The 18,129-nt window shown below is 39.4% G+C and overlaps 1 protein-coding gene across 1 annotated transcript in view; it reads right to left on the bottom strand.

Moving 5' to 3' along the window:
• The window catches only part of LOC112929561 (uncharacterized), a 61,703-nt gene that overhangs the window by 41,515 nt on the left and 2,059 nt on the right, over positions 1-18,129 (bottom strand). The window contains exons 2-3 of the mRNA XM_072745282.1: positions 12,740-12,805; positions 8,025-8,105 (exon numbers count right to left, since the gene is read on the bottom strand). Of these exons, the coding sequence (XP_072601383.1) occupies positions 8,025-8,105; positions 12,740-12,805 (147 nt within the window). The remainder of the gene's footprint in view (positions 1-8,024; positions 8,106-12,739; positions 12,806-18,129) is intronic.

Below are 18,129 nucleotides of genomic sequence, written 5' to 3'. Positions count from 1 at the left end.
AATACACATCTGATAAAGAACTGTTATCCAAAATAGACAAAGAAACCTTAAAATTCAACAATAAAATGAGCAACTCAATTTAAAAATGGGCCGAAGATCTTAACAGGCATTTCCACAAAGAAGCTGGCAAATAAGCATACGAAAAGATTTTGTAGGTCATCAGTGAAGTGTAAATCAAAAGAATTATGAGATACCACTATACACCTATTAGAATGGTCAAAATTCAAAGCACAGACACCACCAAGTGCTGGTGATGATATGGAGCACCAGGAACTCTTATTCATTGTTGTTGAGAATGGGAAATGGTGCAGCTACCTTTGCAAGACAGTCTGGCAAATAAATATAAAACTAAATACTCTTACCATACATCGCAGCAATGGCCATCCTTGGTACTTACCCAAAGGAGTTGAAAATTTATATCCACACAAAAACCTACAGCAGCTTTACTCTTAATTGCCAAAACTCGGTAACAACCAAGATGTCCTCCATTAGTTGAGCAGATAAACTGTGGTACATCCACAGACTGGAATATTATTCAGCCCTAAAAAAGAAATGAGCTATCAAACTATGAAAACATATGGAGGAACCTTAAATGCATATTACTAAGTGAAAGAAGTCCATCTGAAAAGGCTACATACGTGTGATTCCAGCTATATGACATCTGAAAAGACAAAACTACAGAGATAGAAAAGGTCAGTGGTTGGCAAGAGTTAGTGGGGAGGAGGGAGGGATGAATAGGTGGAGCACAGGTTTTTTTAGGGCAGTGAAACTATTCTATATGATGCTATAATGGTGGATACATATCATTATACATTTGTCCCAACCCACAGAATGTACAACACCAAGAGTGAAGCCTAATGTCAACTATGGCCTTTGCTGATTATGATGTGTAAATGTTGGCTCATCAATCCTAACAAATGTCCCACCATGGTAGGGAATGTTGGTAGTGGGGAGGGAGGCTGTGCATGATAGTAGGAATAGACTAAGATGTGGGATTTAAGAGATTTTAGAAGGTGAAATTGACCCAGCCTGATAGAAGGTATGAGAGTAACACTGATCTGATTTGGTACTAGAGCAAGAGCTCTATGAAGACATTGAGCTCTTCAATGTCATGAACCAATATAACATGTTCAGGAGGGCATAGAAAGAAGTAGACTCAGGGCAGAGAGGACAGAGGGCCAATCGGGAGCTGTCCCAGCAGACAGCTGAAAATCTGAGACCAGGGTTCAAGCAAGGAAACAGTTCTGAAGGGAAGGCTACATCCCAGTAGAGCAGTCACATTTGAGGGATACATCAAGGGAGGCGGCCTACAAAAGCAACAGGGTTAGAGGCCAAAGAATTCAGGACAGCAGCATTTCAGAAGCCAAAGACACTGCTATATGCACAGCATGGCTAAGTCCAGTGAGATTGAAAAACACCAGATATAGGCCTTTGTGTAACTAGAAAACCAGATCACATGTGCTAAATGGAAAGCCAGAGTGCAGAAAGCTAACATAAAGCCACATTTCTGTTTTGTTTGTTTGTTTGTTTTTGTTTTTTGTTTTGAGTTTCTAGACACATCTTTCTATAAGCTTGGCAGTTAAGGAGGGGAATATTCCGTGTGGAGCTTAGAGGGAGAGTCCAAGTCTAGAGGGAACATTTTAGAATGGGAGCTATTGAGGAAGATAAATTAAGTGAAGGAGATTTTTAAGATACAGAAGACAGCTAAGAAATCAGGAGAAAACAGAAAAAAGATGCAGTTAGCTAGACAAGAGACAAGCTACCCATTCTGAAAAATGAGGGACAGTAGTAAGGTTGGCCATTGGAAAGGTACAGAAATAATGTATAATGGTTTGCTCAAAAAACGATCTGATTTGGTTTTACAATCAAAACATGCACTAAGTCAGCTTCTAGGTTTCAAAGTAAAAAATTCAAGTAAGTACCAAGTTCCAACTCCCTTTTAACTCGAAAATCTGCATATTCAAACTCAACAATTTTGGTCCTCACTCTTATGAGCAAACAAGTTAGAACTCTCTATTTCATAACTACTCTGGAATAGTCAGGAACTACTGTCCATCTCTGCTCCAGTCTCTGCTTCCCACCAGCCATCGGGTAGTCAAGGTAGCATTGAACTCCCCCCCCCCCCCCCCGCCCCCACTCCCATGAACACGGCAGTGCCCTCTGGAGGTATAAATGTTCATTTTCATAGATTTGAGAGTCCTAAGTTTTCCTCATGATGTACGCCAATTATATTAAGCATATACAGGCAGAAATATCATAAAAAGCTACCTTCATGATTAACAATCCACTGGCTAGACTATAAGCTCTGTGAGGGAAGGACCGTGTCCACTGTGGTCTCTGTACTCTATGACCAATGATCTCCAGTATCCAATACCTAGCAGGTACTCGCTAAGTACTTGTGGGATGAATGTCTACGGTAGTAAGATCCAGATAAAATCACATAGTAATCGGGGCTCCTGGGCAGCTCAGTCGGTTAGCATCTGCCTTTGGCTCAAGTCATGATCCCGGGATCCTGGGATAGAGCCCTGCATTGGGCTCCCTGCTCAGCAGGGAGTATGCTTCTCCCTCTCCATCTGCCTGCCACTACCCCTGCTTGTGCACTCAATGCTGTGTCAAATAAATACATAAAACCTTTTTAAAAAAATTACATACTAATCACTTAAGCATATGTTGTAATCCAAACCCATTAAGTTTCTCAATACAAAAACAGTCTCCAGTGTTTTTTCCTTGGAAATGTTTTATCCCTATCTTAAAATGTCTATGCACAGGGGAACCTCGGTGGCTCAGTGGCTGAGTATCTGCCTTCGGCTCAGGTCACGATCCCAGGGTCCTGGGATTGAGTCCCGCATCAGGGTCCCCACGGGAGCCTGCTTTTTCCTCTGCCTATGTCTCTGCCTCTCTCTGTCTCTCATGAGTAGATAAATCTTTAAAAAAATTTCTGTGCACAATTGAAATTTAGTACACGTCATGTTTTGGAGACAACTATGGCTGGGAACACTTACTTTACTTCCTTTACACACTTTTGAACCCCATCTTTTTCATAACAAACATTGCCTGGTAATAGTGAACCCTTCATCTCAGACTTACTTCTCATAGCTGTATCACATGATAAAGAAACAGGGAATAATGACAGAAAACAAACACACTTTTTGAGAAATTTTCTCATTAAGGGGAAAAAAAAAATCGCACCACTATGGAAGAAGAGATTTGTTTCTTGCCTGCTTACTCGTTGGTGAGATCCAAACTCCTTGGCCACTCTACTAGCACCTCAAAACCAACTGTTTGGGTGCCATTTCTTCCCATCAGACCTACTCGCCTGGGATCTTAGTCCCAGAACACTGACACCATGACCTGATTGTGTAAGCCCTGTGGACACCCTCATCGTCATACTTCTTCTTTACCCTCATATGAAATGGGTCATCAAGCCCTTTTATTTCCAGCATCTCAGTGTTTTCCATCAATCCTTTAATACCTCTCCTTCCCTGGCCACTCTCCTAGCTCACGCGACTATTCTGTGCTGGGCTGAAATGGTGAAATGGTCTGTTTATGCCCCATCTCCATGGTATGCTAAGCCCTAAGCTCCTAAACAAACACTGCATACTGTTCACCATTTCATCTCCAGGCCTGAGCCCTGTGCTCACTTTACTGATTTTAGGGAACATGTCGGATTCATATTTGGTTCCCTGGATTTATTACAATGTTTAGGGACAGCAGGTATGCACAAAGAGAAGTGAATGAATGCAATATTCTATTGGTTAAAATTCAGTTCTGAGATTAATACGCTTGAACTTGCTACTTATACCCGTTATTTGGTGACCAAATGTCAATATGACATGTGCAGACGGCAAAGTAGACATTTATTTCTGACATATATAGAACAAGAACACATCAAGAATCTGGTTGTGATACAAGCCTCCCTAAATTGAATTTCCAGAACTGGGGAAAGCATCAAGTCACCTGAGTTTACTTTTTGTTTTCCATTCAAAAGGTCCTCATCATTACTTACTAGTTAGTCATTTCATCCTGCTGGGACTCAGTTTCTTCATATGTAAAATGAGTCTTTTCCAGCTTCAAAAGCATGCAAAAGAAAGTGGCCTGCTATTTTTATGCATTGAGTTTGAAAGGTATTTTGAATAAGGCGCCTAGAAAAATAAAATACTCCACCAATGTGTCTTGCAACTCACACTTTAGTGTATGCATACATAAAAGTTTAAAGATGGCGAGTGGGTTAAGGTAATTTAGCAATAAGTTGTTCTAAAAAGATTTTGTGGAGAATATATATATAAACAATTATAGACAAAATTATAAAGTGCCTGGTATTTTAAAAGAATAGACCTAGAATACAGCAATCATGGCAGAGTCAGGAAGTCTAGTGGTAACCAACCTATGATTTGCAGTATTTGTAAAAAAATTTTAAAAACCTGACTAAAATTGCAGTTTTATTTTATTTTTCAAACTGCTAAACACTATTACACGATGATTCCTTAATGCTTCCTCTTCATATATACTCAAGACTTTTAAGTTGCCAACCTAGCATAGCTTTTGCACTAAACACGATTTGTGTTGGCAATGTCATGTAGTTGGGTATACTGGGATCAATATTATTACATATAGAACCCTGACTACCTTAATTTTTATGTCTTTTATAACCACTTTGATCAAATCATCTAAGTCCCCAACTTCTTTTGTTATTTAAGGCCCCAAATAAACTAGAATTCTAAGAAGCATGATTGTCTTACAGATTATGCATTTAAGATGCTGAATAAGTATAAAACCTCTTATTCCTTATCAAACGTAAAGAGAATAAAATAGAATCTTTTGTTCTACACACACACACACACACACACACACCCCCCAACAGATGGAGGCTTAAAAGCTAAGACATACTTCCAAGCCTTAGTTTAAGGAGGAAGAGTACCCACTTGTATTTTTTTTTTCACTCAAACCCACATATTTAAATTTAAATATTACTCTTTCAAACAGCATGCCACATTTCTGGTGAGTTCCTAAAACATAGGAAGCTGTTAAATAGACTTTTGGGCAGTGACTACCCCTGCAATGTCCCAGGAAATTCTAGCCAGACCAGATTCCTCTCTTCTTTCAACTAAACCACACAGGAGCTCATTTCTGTCTCTGCGGATATCCTTCTCCGTATCACGTATATGCTCCTTCAAACTTCAAGTCTGCCATCTTCTGTGAGGCCTGCTTCAGCAGTTCCAGCTGGCCTAGACTTTCTTCCGAGTTCTGAAGGTTCTGGAGTTCTAGTAGCATGCAGTCTTGTCGGTCTGTCGGTTTCTTTTTACTTTCTCCCCTGTCCCCACCCCCTATTCTATGCCCTACGGAGAACCAGGCTGAGAGAAGAGGGGGGCTCTTAGGTTCCCAGTGCCTAGAAGTGCCAGAACATGGGGTGTTTCGGCAGCTCCTCAACGATGAGTGACCTACTGGTATTTAAAGATCACACGCGCACATGCTATCTTTTATAACCAGGTCATTTTTAAGGGCAAGGATGATTCTATTGTCTTAGGCCATTTCTATCACTGTGGTCATAAACATAACATGCTGAGATAAAAACTATATTTAGAAGCCCTGAAAGATTGGGGTCCTCTGAGCCTAGTGCCTCACTGGAAAAAATTAAAGATTTATAATATTGACTTTTGTTAGCAGGATCATCGTAACCAGTAAGTGACATCCAATGCTTCTAAAAATGAAATGGAGCTCAGTCTTTGCTGAGAGTTCTAAAGTCAGTATATATAATGGAAGAAAATCAGAGTCAAAATTGTCCTCGAAAAATCTTTTCAGTGGGTCACCCCCAAAATACAGCATTCATGGTTTTGTACATGTCTCATTATGTCAAGGCACATACAATAAAGCAGTATAATTTCCACCAGGGTTGGGAACAGAGCTGTTCCTTCCAGTAAGCATTGTAAGCATCCATATAAAGTAGTTAACATTTTTTGGGGTCGTGTACTAGGGAAAGACACTTTTTGGCTTTTATTTCCTTCTTTTCCTTACAAACACAAGTCTTATAGTTGAATCAAATGAGCATGAAATGCAACACTACAGAGAACGAACTGTTAAGATAATGATTTAATTCTACAAGTAAAAAACCGTAGGCAAGATGAGAGTGACAAAAGCACAAGTCTATCAGTTTGGAAGATACCATGGTATGTCCTTGAACGCCAAGTCTGTATTAACACTTGGAAAACTCCCCCTACATTTCTCCAAGTAACCCGTCAGCTCTGCAGCACCTTCTCTACAATATATATCTACCTTTATCCCTTTATATACAAATTGTTTACAAAAAAAAAAGCAGCAGTTTTTTCCAGAAGTATTTCTCTAAAAATAAGAACAAAATCTAGGTTGTGGAGAACTGTTTTTGATATCTGGCTACAAGTTATTCAAGATAGTCTGCATATTTTAAAATCAGAAACAAATCCAGTTAAAGCAAAGACACCGCAAAAATGTCGATGTCCGCCTTGTCTCCCCTTCCACACACACAAAATCAAGTCTAGTCATAAAAAGAAATACTCTGTGTAATTATCATATGACCCACAATTGCACTCCTGGGCATTTTTCCCAGGAAAAATGAAAACTTATGTTCACACAAAAACCTGTACACGAATGTTTATAGCCCTTTTATTCTAACAGTCAGAAACCGGAAACAACCCTGAAGTCCCGACTGGTGAATGGTTAGTTAAACAATCTGCAGGACCACCATACCATGGAATACTACCCAACAATAAAAAAGAACAAAGTCCTGAATAAGTACAAGTTGAATTTCCAGTAAAATATGCTGAGCAAGAAAAGCCAATTCCAAAAGGTAACACTATGGAATTCCACTTCTGTGACATTCTGGCAAAGACAAAATGATAGAAATGGAGAACAGACGAGTGGTTGCTGGGGTTAAGGAGAAGGGGCAAGAGAGATGGGAGTATGGATATGAAAGGATAATATGAGGAATCCCTGTGGTGATGGGAATGTCTGTACCTTCTGTAGCAATGTTAACGGCCAGGCTGTGATATTACACTACATGTTATTAGCGTCACTATTGGCAAAACCAGGTAAAAAGTACATGGGAGCCCTCCATTAGTTAGCTGCGGGTGAAATCTGGAATTATTTTGAAATACGAAGTTTAATTAAAAATTTAAAAAGAAATAGTCTAGCCTAATAAATTTACTTGGCGATATTGAGATCCAAGCTTAAGAATAATCACAGCAACCTTTGATTCTTTGTAAAAACTACAGAAGTGGATGGAGTACAAACTGGGTCAAGCACAAAACAGTGACCCACAGTAGTTTCTATGGGTGTCACCGGCATCTGTGAATCTCCCCAGTTTCCGCACTGAGGACTGTCTCTGATCAGACACCGCAGAGGCCAGAGGAATCCTTCTGTTTTCCTACAGATGCCACACACCACAACAAGGCATTTCCCAATGGCAAGGCAACCCATTATTAGTCGGTCTACACAAATATAAGAACTCTGTGAAAGAACTGGATATCATCTTCTTTACATAAATCAAATATTCAAACACATATCAAATGATCTGCCCGTTAAGGCAACATTTTCATGTATCTGAGTTGCGCTAATAGATTTTGTGAGGAGAAATGTTCTATTCCAAGGGGATTAATATAGAGAAGTAAAAAAAAACATGCATGGATACTTTTCAAATCTTTTTTCTCCCATAAATGTAATAGTTATATTACATATATAATGATGCTGAACTGCTGGAAGAATCGCTATGACAGAGACAGGGATTTTTTTTTTTTTCCGGAACCCTCTTTTTTCAAGTATAAACATTCATTCGATCCAATAAAGACATTTTAGAAAAAAGTCAACATACAGAATTGATTTTATTTTTTCTATGCTTTGATTCAAACAGAAAATGTTTGGTGATACTCTACAATACTAGTCATTTCAAACAAAATGGATGATCAAGAAGAACATGACCTTCTGTATAACAAGTGAGGATCTGAATTGGAAAAATATTTTTGTCTATAAATAGGAACATCCAAAACAATTTAAACCTCTTGAGCACTTGATTGTCCCAGGTCCTTTGTGTCTAGATTGAACAGACCACAGGAAGTTTCAAAGCCTGATATCCAAATCTAAAAGAGAGAGAGAGAGAAAAAAAAGATCTATTTAGTTGTCATGATCATGGTCACGTTCAATCCCTAATATCTCAGACTTAACCAACTGCACTTTCTGCTTGGGGGAAAGACAAATCACCAATCAATTATGTACATTAATTAAAAATGGTACCTTTAGGAGGTGTTTTCATACCTTAGTAATTGGGGTATTTCCTCTCACTGATGATTTTGAAATCTTTTCAATATCACATTAGCCAGGACGCCCTAAACATTTGCAAACACTTAATGCTACAGTCTACATACACTATCGAATTGCCCTCCAAAAGTGGTGGTATGATTCTGCAACTGGTTGAGGTCACATGGAAAATAGAATTATATGCTAATTTGTTCCTATATTAAGTTATCATAGAAGGTCAGACCAAATACAGCAAAATAAATTCTGGAAAAAAAATTAACTAAGTAGATTGGTATGTACCGTATCAAAGTAAACTGTTTATCTTAATAGATACAAATAACAAGAAAGATATTTTAAAAGGGGGCATTTTCTCCTTTTCAAAAAAAAAAAAAAATGTCTTAACTAACCCCAGGCAATGAGTTGCATGATTTAAAAACACTCTATATAAATAATTTTTCCTTAAAGAACAAGGGCAGAGTATTTTTTTTTCAAGGGGGGGAAATGGAGAAGGATGTAGTATCCAAAAGAGAATCATTTCCCCAGAAAAAGCCTTACTTTAACTACATATTTATTAAAACCTACTTCACATAAGTAGTTCTACACATGCACTGTAAAATGAACCCACAAGTTTAAACTATATGATGTGGTCAAGAAGTGCTGAGAATAATACATTTATTTTTTCTCTCCAAAATAAATGACAATATAGATGTTCTCATTAGCCTAGATTTGTCTGGGAAAAAAATGTTTTATTTAAAAAAACTACGGAGAAAAAAAACCTATATTCATTTCTTTTTCTGGAAGGCATATCTATAGATATCACCTTATCCATGGATAAGTTGTACAGTTAGTACATCAACTTAAAAAAAAAAACTGTAAAGCCAATTAATAATTGAAGAATTTGTGGGCAACCAGTTTTATATGTAATAATGATGTATTTCTCACAGTTCTAGTTTCAAAGGTCTGTTTATAGAAAAAGCACAAGAATTTGGGGGAGGGGGTGATAGAGAAATAGAATCTTACAGTATCTGAAACCATGGGACCAGTGATTTTATAAAGCATCGGATCTACTGCAGAATACAACTAAGACCAGTGGCAGAGTGTCACACCCTTAGGCAAATTCCTGAGGATGGGGGAAATGATAATTTTTGTTCTAGAGTCTATCCTTTTTTCCATTAAGAAATAGGTTTCTATTTTTCATTTTATTGCAACATTTCCAGGGCCATCCTACAAGATAACTAGCACTCACAAAAAGCCATCTGAATTTTATTTCAATCGGAACTCATTATTAATTTTTAAAGGGCCTTTACCTACTGCTTTTAATAAGATGCCGTTAGTATTAGTTATCATAAAGTACGTTGGAGTTCCACGAATTATCAGTTTGATATCTTGTTCAAATACTTACTTTTTTCTGCTATATATTACTAGCAATTTTTACCCTATTTTCTCCTAACCAAGTCAGATACGAAGATACTTATTCAGGCACAAAGTCTTCAGGCTCCTTGATGGATTCTAAAATACAGCTATATACTTCTCTACTATTATTCTTGCCTGGAGGACCTTATGCATTAGGATCCTAATCTATGAAAAGTTGGGAATTACATTCAAAAAATGGGAGGGAAGTTGGACAAAAATGAAAACATGCACCGATGCCTAAGTAAATTAATCTTCATTCACTGAAAGCAATCTGATGTCCAGGGACTGGGAATTATTCTCCCATAAAATACGGTGCATTAAATTCTACAATAACCCGTTTGAAATGTCCTAAGATAATGATTATGTCATCTACAAATGATCGTACATATAGTTATATTTTAATATTCATGACTGGAGGTTCTAATGCAAAATATGCTGCAACTGTGAATATACTAAGTCGGTTAAAGATAAGATCAAGGAAATCAAATTCTATGACTGAAAGTTAAGACTCAAAATCAGATTTGCAAAAAAGAATCGATAAAAGTAAAGGCAAAAATATTTGGCCCCAGGTTGTTATCACAAACAACACTATCATTCCTGATGGTTTGCATATAAAACTCCTTATCTCCAGGAGCTGGTTGAAAAGAATGAAAAGCTTCTTACAACCAGCTAAAAAGAAAGTCTTTACCAGGCTCCTTGAAAAAGCTCATTTTCACATTACTCAGGCTTCATTATGCTAAATCAATATTCGTTTAGTCACTGGGGTTATTGACATATTTTAAAATAAAAGTATACCCTTCAGCTACTGCACTCATTACAGGTAATTTGTCTTGTCAGAGAGCAGGGAATATTATCCTAGTCTTTCAGGGGCTGACAGCCCATGGAAATACCTCCCCATGGTTACAACTGTAAATAATTTTAAGGTAAAATATTGAAAAATCAATGACTGTTTCCTGCAATCTGTCACAAACAAATCAATCATAATCTGTACTGCCAGAGAGTATGATTTGAAGGAGATGGGAGCAGATGTAATTCTTGGCTGAAATCTCTCATTTCAAAATCACTTCACATAATGGTGTCATCATTTAAACACTCAACAGTCAGTACAACTGCCACTGTAACATCTAGTTGGACAAAACCACAAGGAGGAGGAGGAGAAAACGCCATCGCTATTATGTTAACAAACATTTAATTTTAATGACTGCTGCATTAGTAAATTTCAGCCGAAAACAGTTTCACCTGTCCGCTTTCACGGTCCCACATTAATCAAGGCTGCTGGTCTACGTCCGAATGCTTAATAAACTAGCCTCTGACTCAAAACTTGACTCTCCCACGTACACCTTTTATCTTCAATGTCCACTACAGAGAATGGGATTTGGGATTAATAAATGAGACATCTGGATTGTAGAATATCCATAATTCTGCTCATATAACAAAGACAAAAAAATCGTATCATAGATGTCAAGATTATACTTTTAAAGTAGGTATAAAGGTCTCTGAGTGGCCCGGATATTAAATTTTATATTTTCCTTCTATTAATACATATTGCATTTCAACTTTGTAATACTGTAGCCTATTTTAAGATGACCAGCAAGACCCAGTCACTTCAAAAATACCCTTGCATTCTATACCCAAGCTATCGAGTGATATTTTAAAAACTGGAGTAATAACCCAAGCATCTGAAGTGTAAAAGTTGGTCAAGGTCATAATATTGAATTGTTTTGTGAATGTAAACTGCTTTCCAAGTAATCACTTTGATATCACCATTTTTCCTAGGCTACATCTTAATGGCTTCCTCGGCTTACAACCTCTACCTTGGCATCAATACAAGAACCTGAGATTGGTATATTTCCCCTTCTTGTTCTGTTAACCGAAAACGTCATTTGATTTAAAGTTCAAAGAGTCTGTTTTCTGCAGGTTTTTGTTTTTAAATGTACACCAGCCCTTTTAATGGAAGAATTTGGTTTTAGCTACCACACTGCTTACCAATTTCCTAATTATATAATTGGATACCATGAAACCCTTTATTGTCCTATTAATATCCCTCCACAGGTATAGTTCAAGAATTAGATGTTTTTGGTGACTAGAAAAGTATATCATTTTTCTTAAAAAGGAAAAAAAAATAGATATAAATATCATTCCCCCAACTAAAGCCTACATAAACATTCTTAGACACAGTCAGTGGTCTTTCATAAAAGGGTTTTACTCTGTTTTTAATTTCACCTGCATATTCAATGTGGCAACACAGCATGATACAAATTTCTTCTGGCTACAAATTGCGCATGAATATTGTTCCTCAATAATCTTAGAGTCATTCTTTAACACTAACATTAGATGTTTGAAAATGAAAAAAAAAAAAAAAAACCCCACAAGGGTAAATGATCAACGATATCATCCAGAGTAAAACAGAGTCTTCCATTCCATGTGAATCCCTGCAACAGCTGCAGAGGAAGCAGCAAGCCAACCTAATGAGAGGAAAAGGAAAGTATATTATCCGTAACCTAGGATTGCAAGGAAAATGGAAAGGGACCTAAAGGGGTGAACAAGGCAAAGGACCCATGTGTGTGCGATCCCTTGCACCAGAGCAGCCCAGGCTGGGCCCAGGCTCACTCCTTGGCAGAGCTCTGGAGCCAGTTGTCAACCACCAAGTCTCCCACTCAGAGTCTGGGTGAGGCTGGCAGTAGATCGCCCTGCAGAGAGTGCATTCCCAGAGAAGGCAACAAAGACTGGGAGGTAAATGAGGACAGCCAAGCAACATGCTGAATGCACGCACATCAGCCACAAACTAAAATGACGTCTACTAGAACTGGGGAGGCTACCATCACAGATCTAATTCTCAGAAAGAAGCTATTTTAAGGGTGCTGAGTATGCCTAGATGAGATTTCTCAGCTCTCCCGGCACAGCCCACAGTCCTCGGAGAAGCAGCTCAAAACTCAGCACAGGAAAATCAGATCGTTTCATACCCCACATTTAAAGAAATTGCTGTCTGGTAGATAAAGTTCTTATATGTAATAAAGGCTCAGGATTACAGAGGAAAGTATTCTTTTAAAAGAGATAATATTACCTCCCTATCTTCCGAATCTCCTCCTTCCGATAGCCAGTACAGTAGCTCCATTATGAACTGTAGATTCTTAAAAAGAAAAACAGCAACAGTTAGCTTCATCTTTCCTTCACTTCCTTCCTTCATGGAATTACAATTTAATTACCAATACTTCAATTGATTTTATTCCTGAATGACACATTTCTCAAAAAGCATACTCTAGCTATTTCCACTAGAGAACATTTAGTACAACCGTCTCAATTAATCAACCATAACCCATTACTGTTGAAATGACATGTTTTCTTCATATTTTTTTTAAATAGGGGACACTCCCACCTATTTTATATAAAAAGAGTACCAGTTTTAATACATATGAATATCATCAATACAGATGAAACATGAATCTTAATAGCAAATTTTGGCTGACAACAGATATAAAACAAAACCCATCTGCATATAGGTTTAGATTTTTCTTAGGGTGGGGGCGGGGGGGGGAGGTGGAATCGCCAACCAATACTCAGTAAAAATTCAACAGTTTTACACATGGTTGAAAACAACAACAAAACAACAAAGGTTAAGCTTAAAGTCAAATGGAGAGAAATCAGCTGCTCACTACTTCACATTTTCCTTAGATTCCTGTTGTGTATTTTCTAACTTGCTGTAAGGCATCAGCTCCTGGTCATACATGAAACCCCGTCTCCATAAGACCCAATCAGAGACTGGCAACACAAGTGTATTATTTGAAAACAATTATGTATCACTTCATTTTTATGTTAAAAATCACTTTAAGCCCTTTGAAAGTTTATACAGAAGCATTTGTTCTACGCAGGCTGTACTAACTAGAGTTGCTTTCTGTTTAAATTAGCCTTTTTTCCTTTGGTCATACGATCATCTTTTTTACTTAACAAAATATTCTCTACCACTAAATCCAGTTCCTTGCTCTCCCCCAATAGACAACGTGAATATTCTGCAAAAGAATTTTTTCTCATCTTTATATTCAGCGGCCCCTATTTTGATGAGAAATGACAAGCTTTACACATACCTGTACACCCTCTGTCATGAAAAGAGTTTAGTACCCATGCCTGGAGCTGATCCTCCTATTAAAGTTATTCTTAAAAGAGCTGGGTAATGAAAATAATCAAAGACTATAATTTGGTATAAACAGATTATTTCCTTTAAATAATAATTCCATTCCTATAAAATGTAACCTCAGTCTTGACTTTTATGGAAAGCACTGAGTTTACAAATTTCACCATCCAATGATATCATAAAAAATTAATTATTCAGTGTATTTCCACGAATCAGAAATTTTTCTAATTTACCGAACCTCTGGCTAATGCATTTAGTAAAATTTTAATAATCAAAGGCCTCAAGTGACATTCTTTACATTCTGTACCTAGTTCCTATTACCAATATAAATACTTTGGTAAAACCAACACTGATGCTATTTTGGGTTTACTCCATACATAAACACACTGTGTTACAGACACTCACTTGCAGATGAGCTTGGGGATATGCAAGGACAAATTTCAGCCAACATTTGGAGGAACCCCATAATTCAGAAGTGAACTAAAACATCCAAATGCATTATGGAAGCGTCATACTTAAAAACTGCACACACACACACACACACACACACACACAAAAATGAAAATGATTCTGCTTAAAGAAACACAGAAGACTAGTTAAATACTTTGGGGATATTAGATAGGAATATCTAATCTAATTTTCTCCAAGGTATCACTCCATATTACTCCAAATAAACAAATAAAGGCTGTATCAAGGTGTGGAATATCATTAGCCTGAGAAAAGGCTAGAAAAATGAATTACATAAATGACAACTGCAGGAGAAAATTGTATTTCCTTCTCCTGAACAAATGTTAAGTGCATCCTTACTAATAAAGATTTAAACTTGAACTACATTAGAATATACTAGTTTTCAATTTTGAAGCATCTAAGTTAATTCGCCAAGCTAAATTGGTGCTTAGATATACTCTAGCTATGAAAACACCGTGAATTTATGCAGAAATAAGTTATAAGTATCATACTTCAGAGTAGTGCTGTGACAGCAAACCATAGTCATTACTGCACAAGAGAAAAACAAGTCCAGGATTTTACATCTTCTTAGAGTTGCATCAACTGCATCTTTTAAGCAGAATTATTCCCTATAAAACAGCTAACAATATACCAAAAAGATGTTAAAATTAAAAGAGCCAATAAAATGTAGAAATTGAAGGGAAATATAGACACATATATATATATATTGAGCTATTACTACACAAAAAAAGGCTGTGCTACCTCAGAGCTAAAACAGTATTCCAAATACGATACTCTCTTGATATTCTATTTTAAAGAACACATTTAACTCGCTTATGACTACATGACTTCATTTACTTGCACATTATCAACTGAAGAATGTTTAATTTTTTCCTAAGCTTTCTATAATGTAAAAATATATTAACAATTATTTAGTGTTATTCATTAAAACAGACAATAGGTAATTAGTTCACATTCTTATTTCATTTCTTTTAACACTGCATATAAAATTTGAAAATAACACATGGATAAACAGCATAGGGATGCTGATCTTAGCTGCCAGAACAAAAATTTTGATGGGGGGCATGGGGGATAAGTAAAGTAATTATCTCGAAATTAATGCTCTTGTTTTAGTTTCAGCAAACAAATCTAAATAACTCTTTCTTTGATTTTAGTTTACCATGTAATTCTAGCCAGCTAATTATCCTTGGAGTCACGAATGAGCTGTGACTCTACACCTGGCTTCTCCGATCATATGCCTATGGCCTCCTCCACTTTCATTTCCTCTTTCTACAATGAGTTTTAATATTAAAGAAAAACACTCACACATCTTATATACACACTGATGGACAGCCAGCTTCCAGGAAATCATGAGCTACAAAGAGAGGGGGAAAATCTTAATGCAATACTTATGTTAAAGGGTATTAGGTGCTGGGTGAGCCAAGGGTAATATAATCAGCAGCATCCGTCTCGCTATTGTTTTGCATTCAAGAAATCTGAAGTAAAGGACAGTAATATTATTTTAGTGGTCGCCCAGGTTATGATTCAGATCCTTAAACTAATAAGAGGCTAAATGCACTTATGCCCACTTGCCCATAATTTGAATTTATAACAGCATTTTGGAAGAAATAAAACAGTTTTCTTCTCTTTCTGTTAATAAAAACAAGGCATTCCATAAAGAACTAAGCTAAGTACTTGATGATGTGAAAAGAGAAACTACTTTAGATCATTAAAACATTCTAGGAGACAGTTTCCCAAAATATAAAGTAGCATAAATTTCTCATATATTTGCCTTTTTATTATATTCCTGTTTCTGCGCATTAAGCGAGCCTTCCTCTACAGATTTATTCTCAACGCTAATAAATGTTTGCTTAATAACAGACTGTCTCATTTATGCTTTTTTTTTTCCTAAGTTAGTAACCATGACTCCACAAAGAGCACAAAGAAAGCTGACAAAGGCATGGCCCAAAAGCCACAAGTAGTATTACTACATGCCAGAGCACTTAACATTAAACTACCATTTCTCTCTAAAACTTCTGTTGCCAAAGTGCTCACAAAATCTGGAAGCTCAAAGACAGGTTTCAAGTGCAATTAAATTCTCCAAAAGCAAAACTGTACAAAAATATGCCGCCCTTCTTATGTCACCATTTTACAGACAACATTTTCTCAGGATCTTAATTAAGATAACGATGCACACCTGTGTCAACATTCTCTGGCAAGACAGCCTTATCAATCATAATCCTTTAAGTACACTCCGAAACAGCAAAGCGATATGACAGGAGCAATCTGTTGCCTTTCCTAGTGCCCGTGTTGTGTCTCTCCTGCAAGAATGATGAGATCTTTAAAATACAGCAGACCCACTTTTATGGGTCTTTAAAGTTTTAACTGTAAACAGTTATTACGCTAAATAAACAGGAATAACCTCTTTTGCGCTTGATTTAAACGATGACGACTGCACAGCCAAAAGGCGGGGAGCGAGCTCTGCGGCCACGTCTTAGCCATGCAATTGTGGATCTTACTTGGAAGCTTTGCATTTTAAGAGTTACGCGTACCCGCATCCGTGAGGACGCGACAAACCAAGGAACCTTTTTCAGGAAGTCTTAAAGATCACAATTTTTTAAAGTGCCACATTAAAAACAAACAGGGCACGCCTACCCTCGGTGGGAGTTAAAAATGTTCAGAAAGACACAAATACAAGAATAATCCCCCCCGCCTCCCCCCCCCCCTCCACGCCAAAAGAGGAGTCATCTGGGGGACGTGGGGGGAGGGGGCGAGGGCTCCCCCCGCCGCGGGGGCGAAGCTCCAGCACGAGGCCAGCCAGACCGCGGCTGCACGAGCGCGCAGGGTCCCAAGCGGGAAAGCTGATGATAAAGGAGAAGGGAGGGAGGGGGGAGCGGACCTCAACCGCACCCACGGCCAGGATCAAAAGGGGAGAAACCTCGTGTTGGCCACCAGAGAAGGAAAAAAACTTCCCCACGGACACGGAGGACCCCCGCCAGATGCTCTGAGTCCCGTCCGCTGCCAACCACCAGTTCTTCCACTTCCCGTATTAGCACAAGTCGGAGACGCGGGGCGGCCGCGGCCAGCCGAGCAGCAGAGCCATCAATGTGCAAATAAAGCAGAAAATAGAGACATCCTTAAGAAATGAGTCTTAAATTTGACGTAGAGCGGAGGTGACAACCACAGCAACAGAACCATAAACTCGAAATGCTTCAGTATCTTTCAGGATTCTCTCCAGCCCCCGACACCGAAACCACGACGGGAGGAGGACCGAGGGGGGGGCGGGGCGGGGCGGGGGCGGCCCGGGGCGGCCGGTGCTGGAAGGAGGACGTCGGTGTCCCCGACTCCCCTCCTCCGCGGCTCCGCGGCCACGGCCGCGCGTGGGTGGAGGGGATACGCCCACGCGCGCCGGCCCGGGGCCCGCGACCTCGCGAGAGGCCCGCCCGCCGCCGCACGGGGCGCCGCCGCGTCGGTCCGCTGCACGGAGGGCCGCGGGCGCGGCTGGAGGGCAGGAGGCCTGGCCGCGGCGGCACCGGCGGACGCGGGACTCACCTACTGTCCGGCGCGGGCGCGCGGGCTGCGGACGCTCCCTCGTGGCTGGCGCGAGCCCCCGGCGGGCGGCGCGCGCGGGCCGCTACCGACCGTTAGCGCGAGGGGCCGCGGCGGCGGCGGCGGCGGCGGCGGGCGGAGCCGGGGGCGGGCGCTGAGCAGCGCCAGGGCCGCGGGAGGCGGGAGCGGAGGCAGCGGGGCGGGGTCCCCCCCCCCGCGACCACCCGGCCTCCACCGAACCCTGCTGCCCGCGTGGCCAGCGCTGCCCAGCTCCGCGCTCCCTCCCGCGCCGACCGGCAGTCCCCGCCGCTCCGCCTCGCCGCCGTCTC

Source organism: Vulpes vulpes, chromosome 2, assembly GCF_048418805.1.
Source record: "Vulpes vulpes isolate BD-2025 chromosome 2, VulVul3, whole genome shotgun sequence".
Taxonomy (NCBI): domain Eukaryota; kingdom Metazoa; phylum Chordata; class Mammalia; order Carnivora; family Canidae; genus Vulpes; species Vulpes vulpes.
This window is presented reverse-complemented; position numbering and strand designations above follow the sequence as displayed.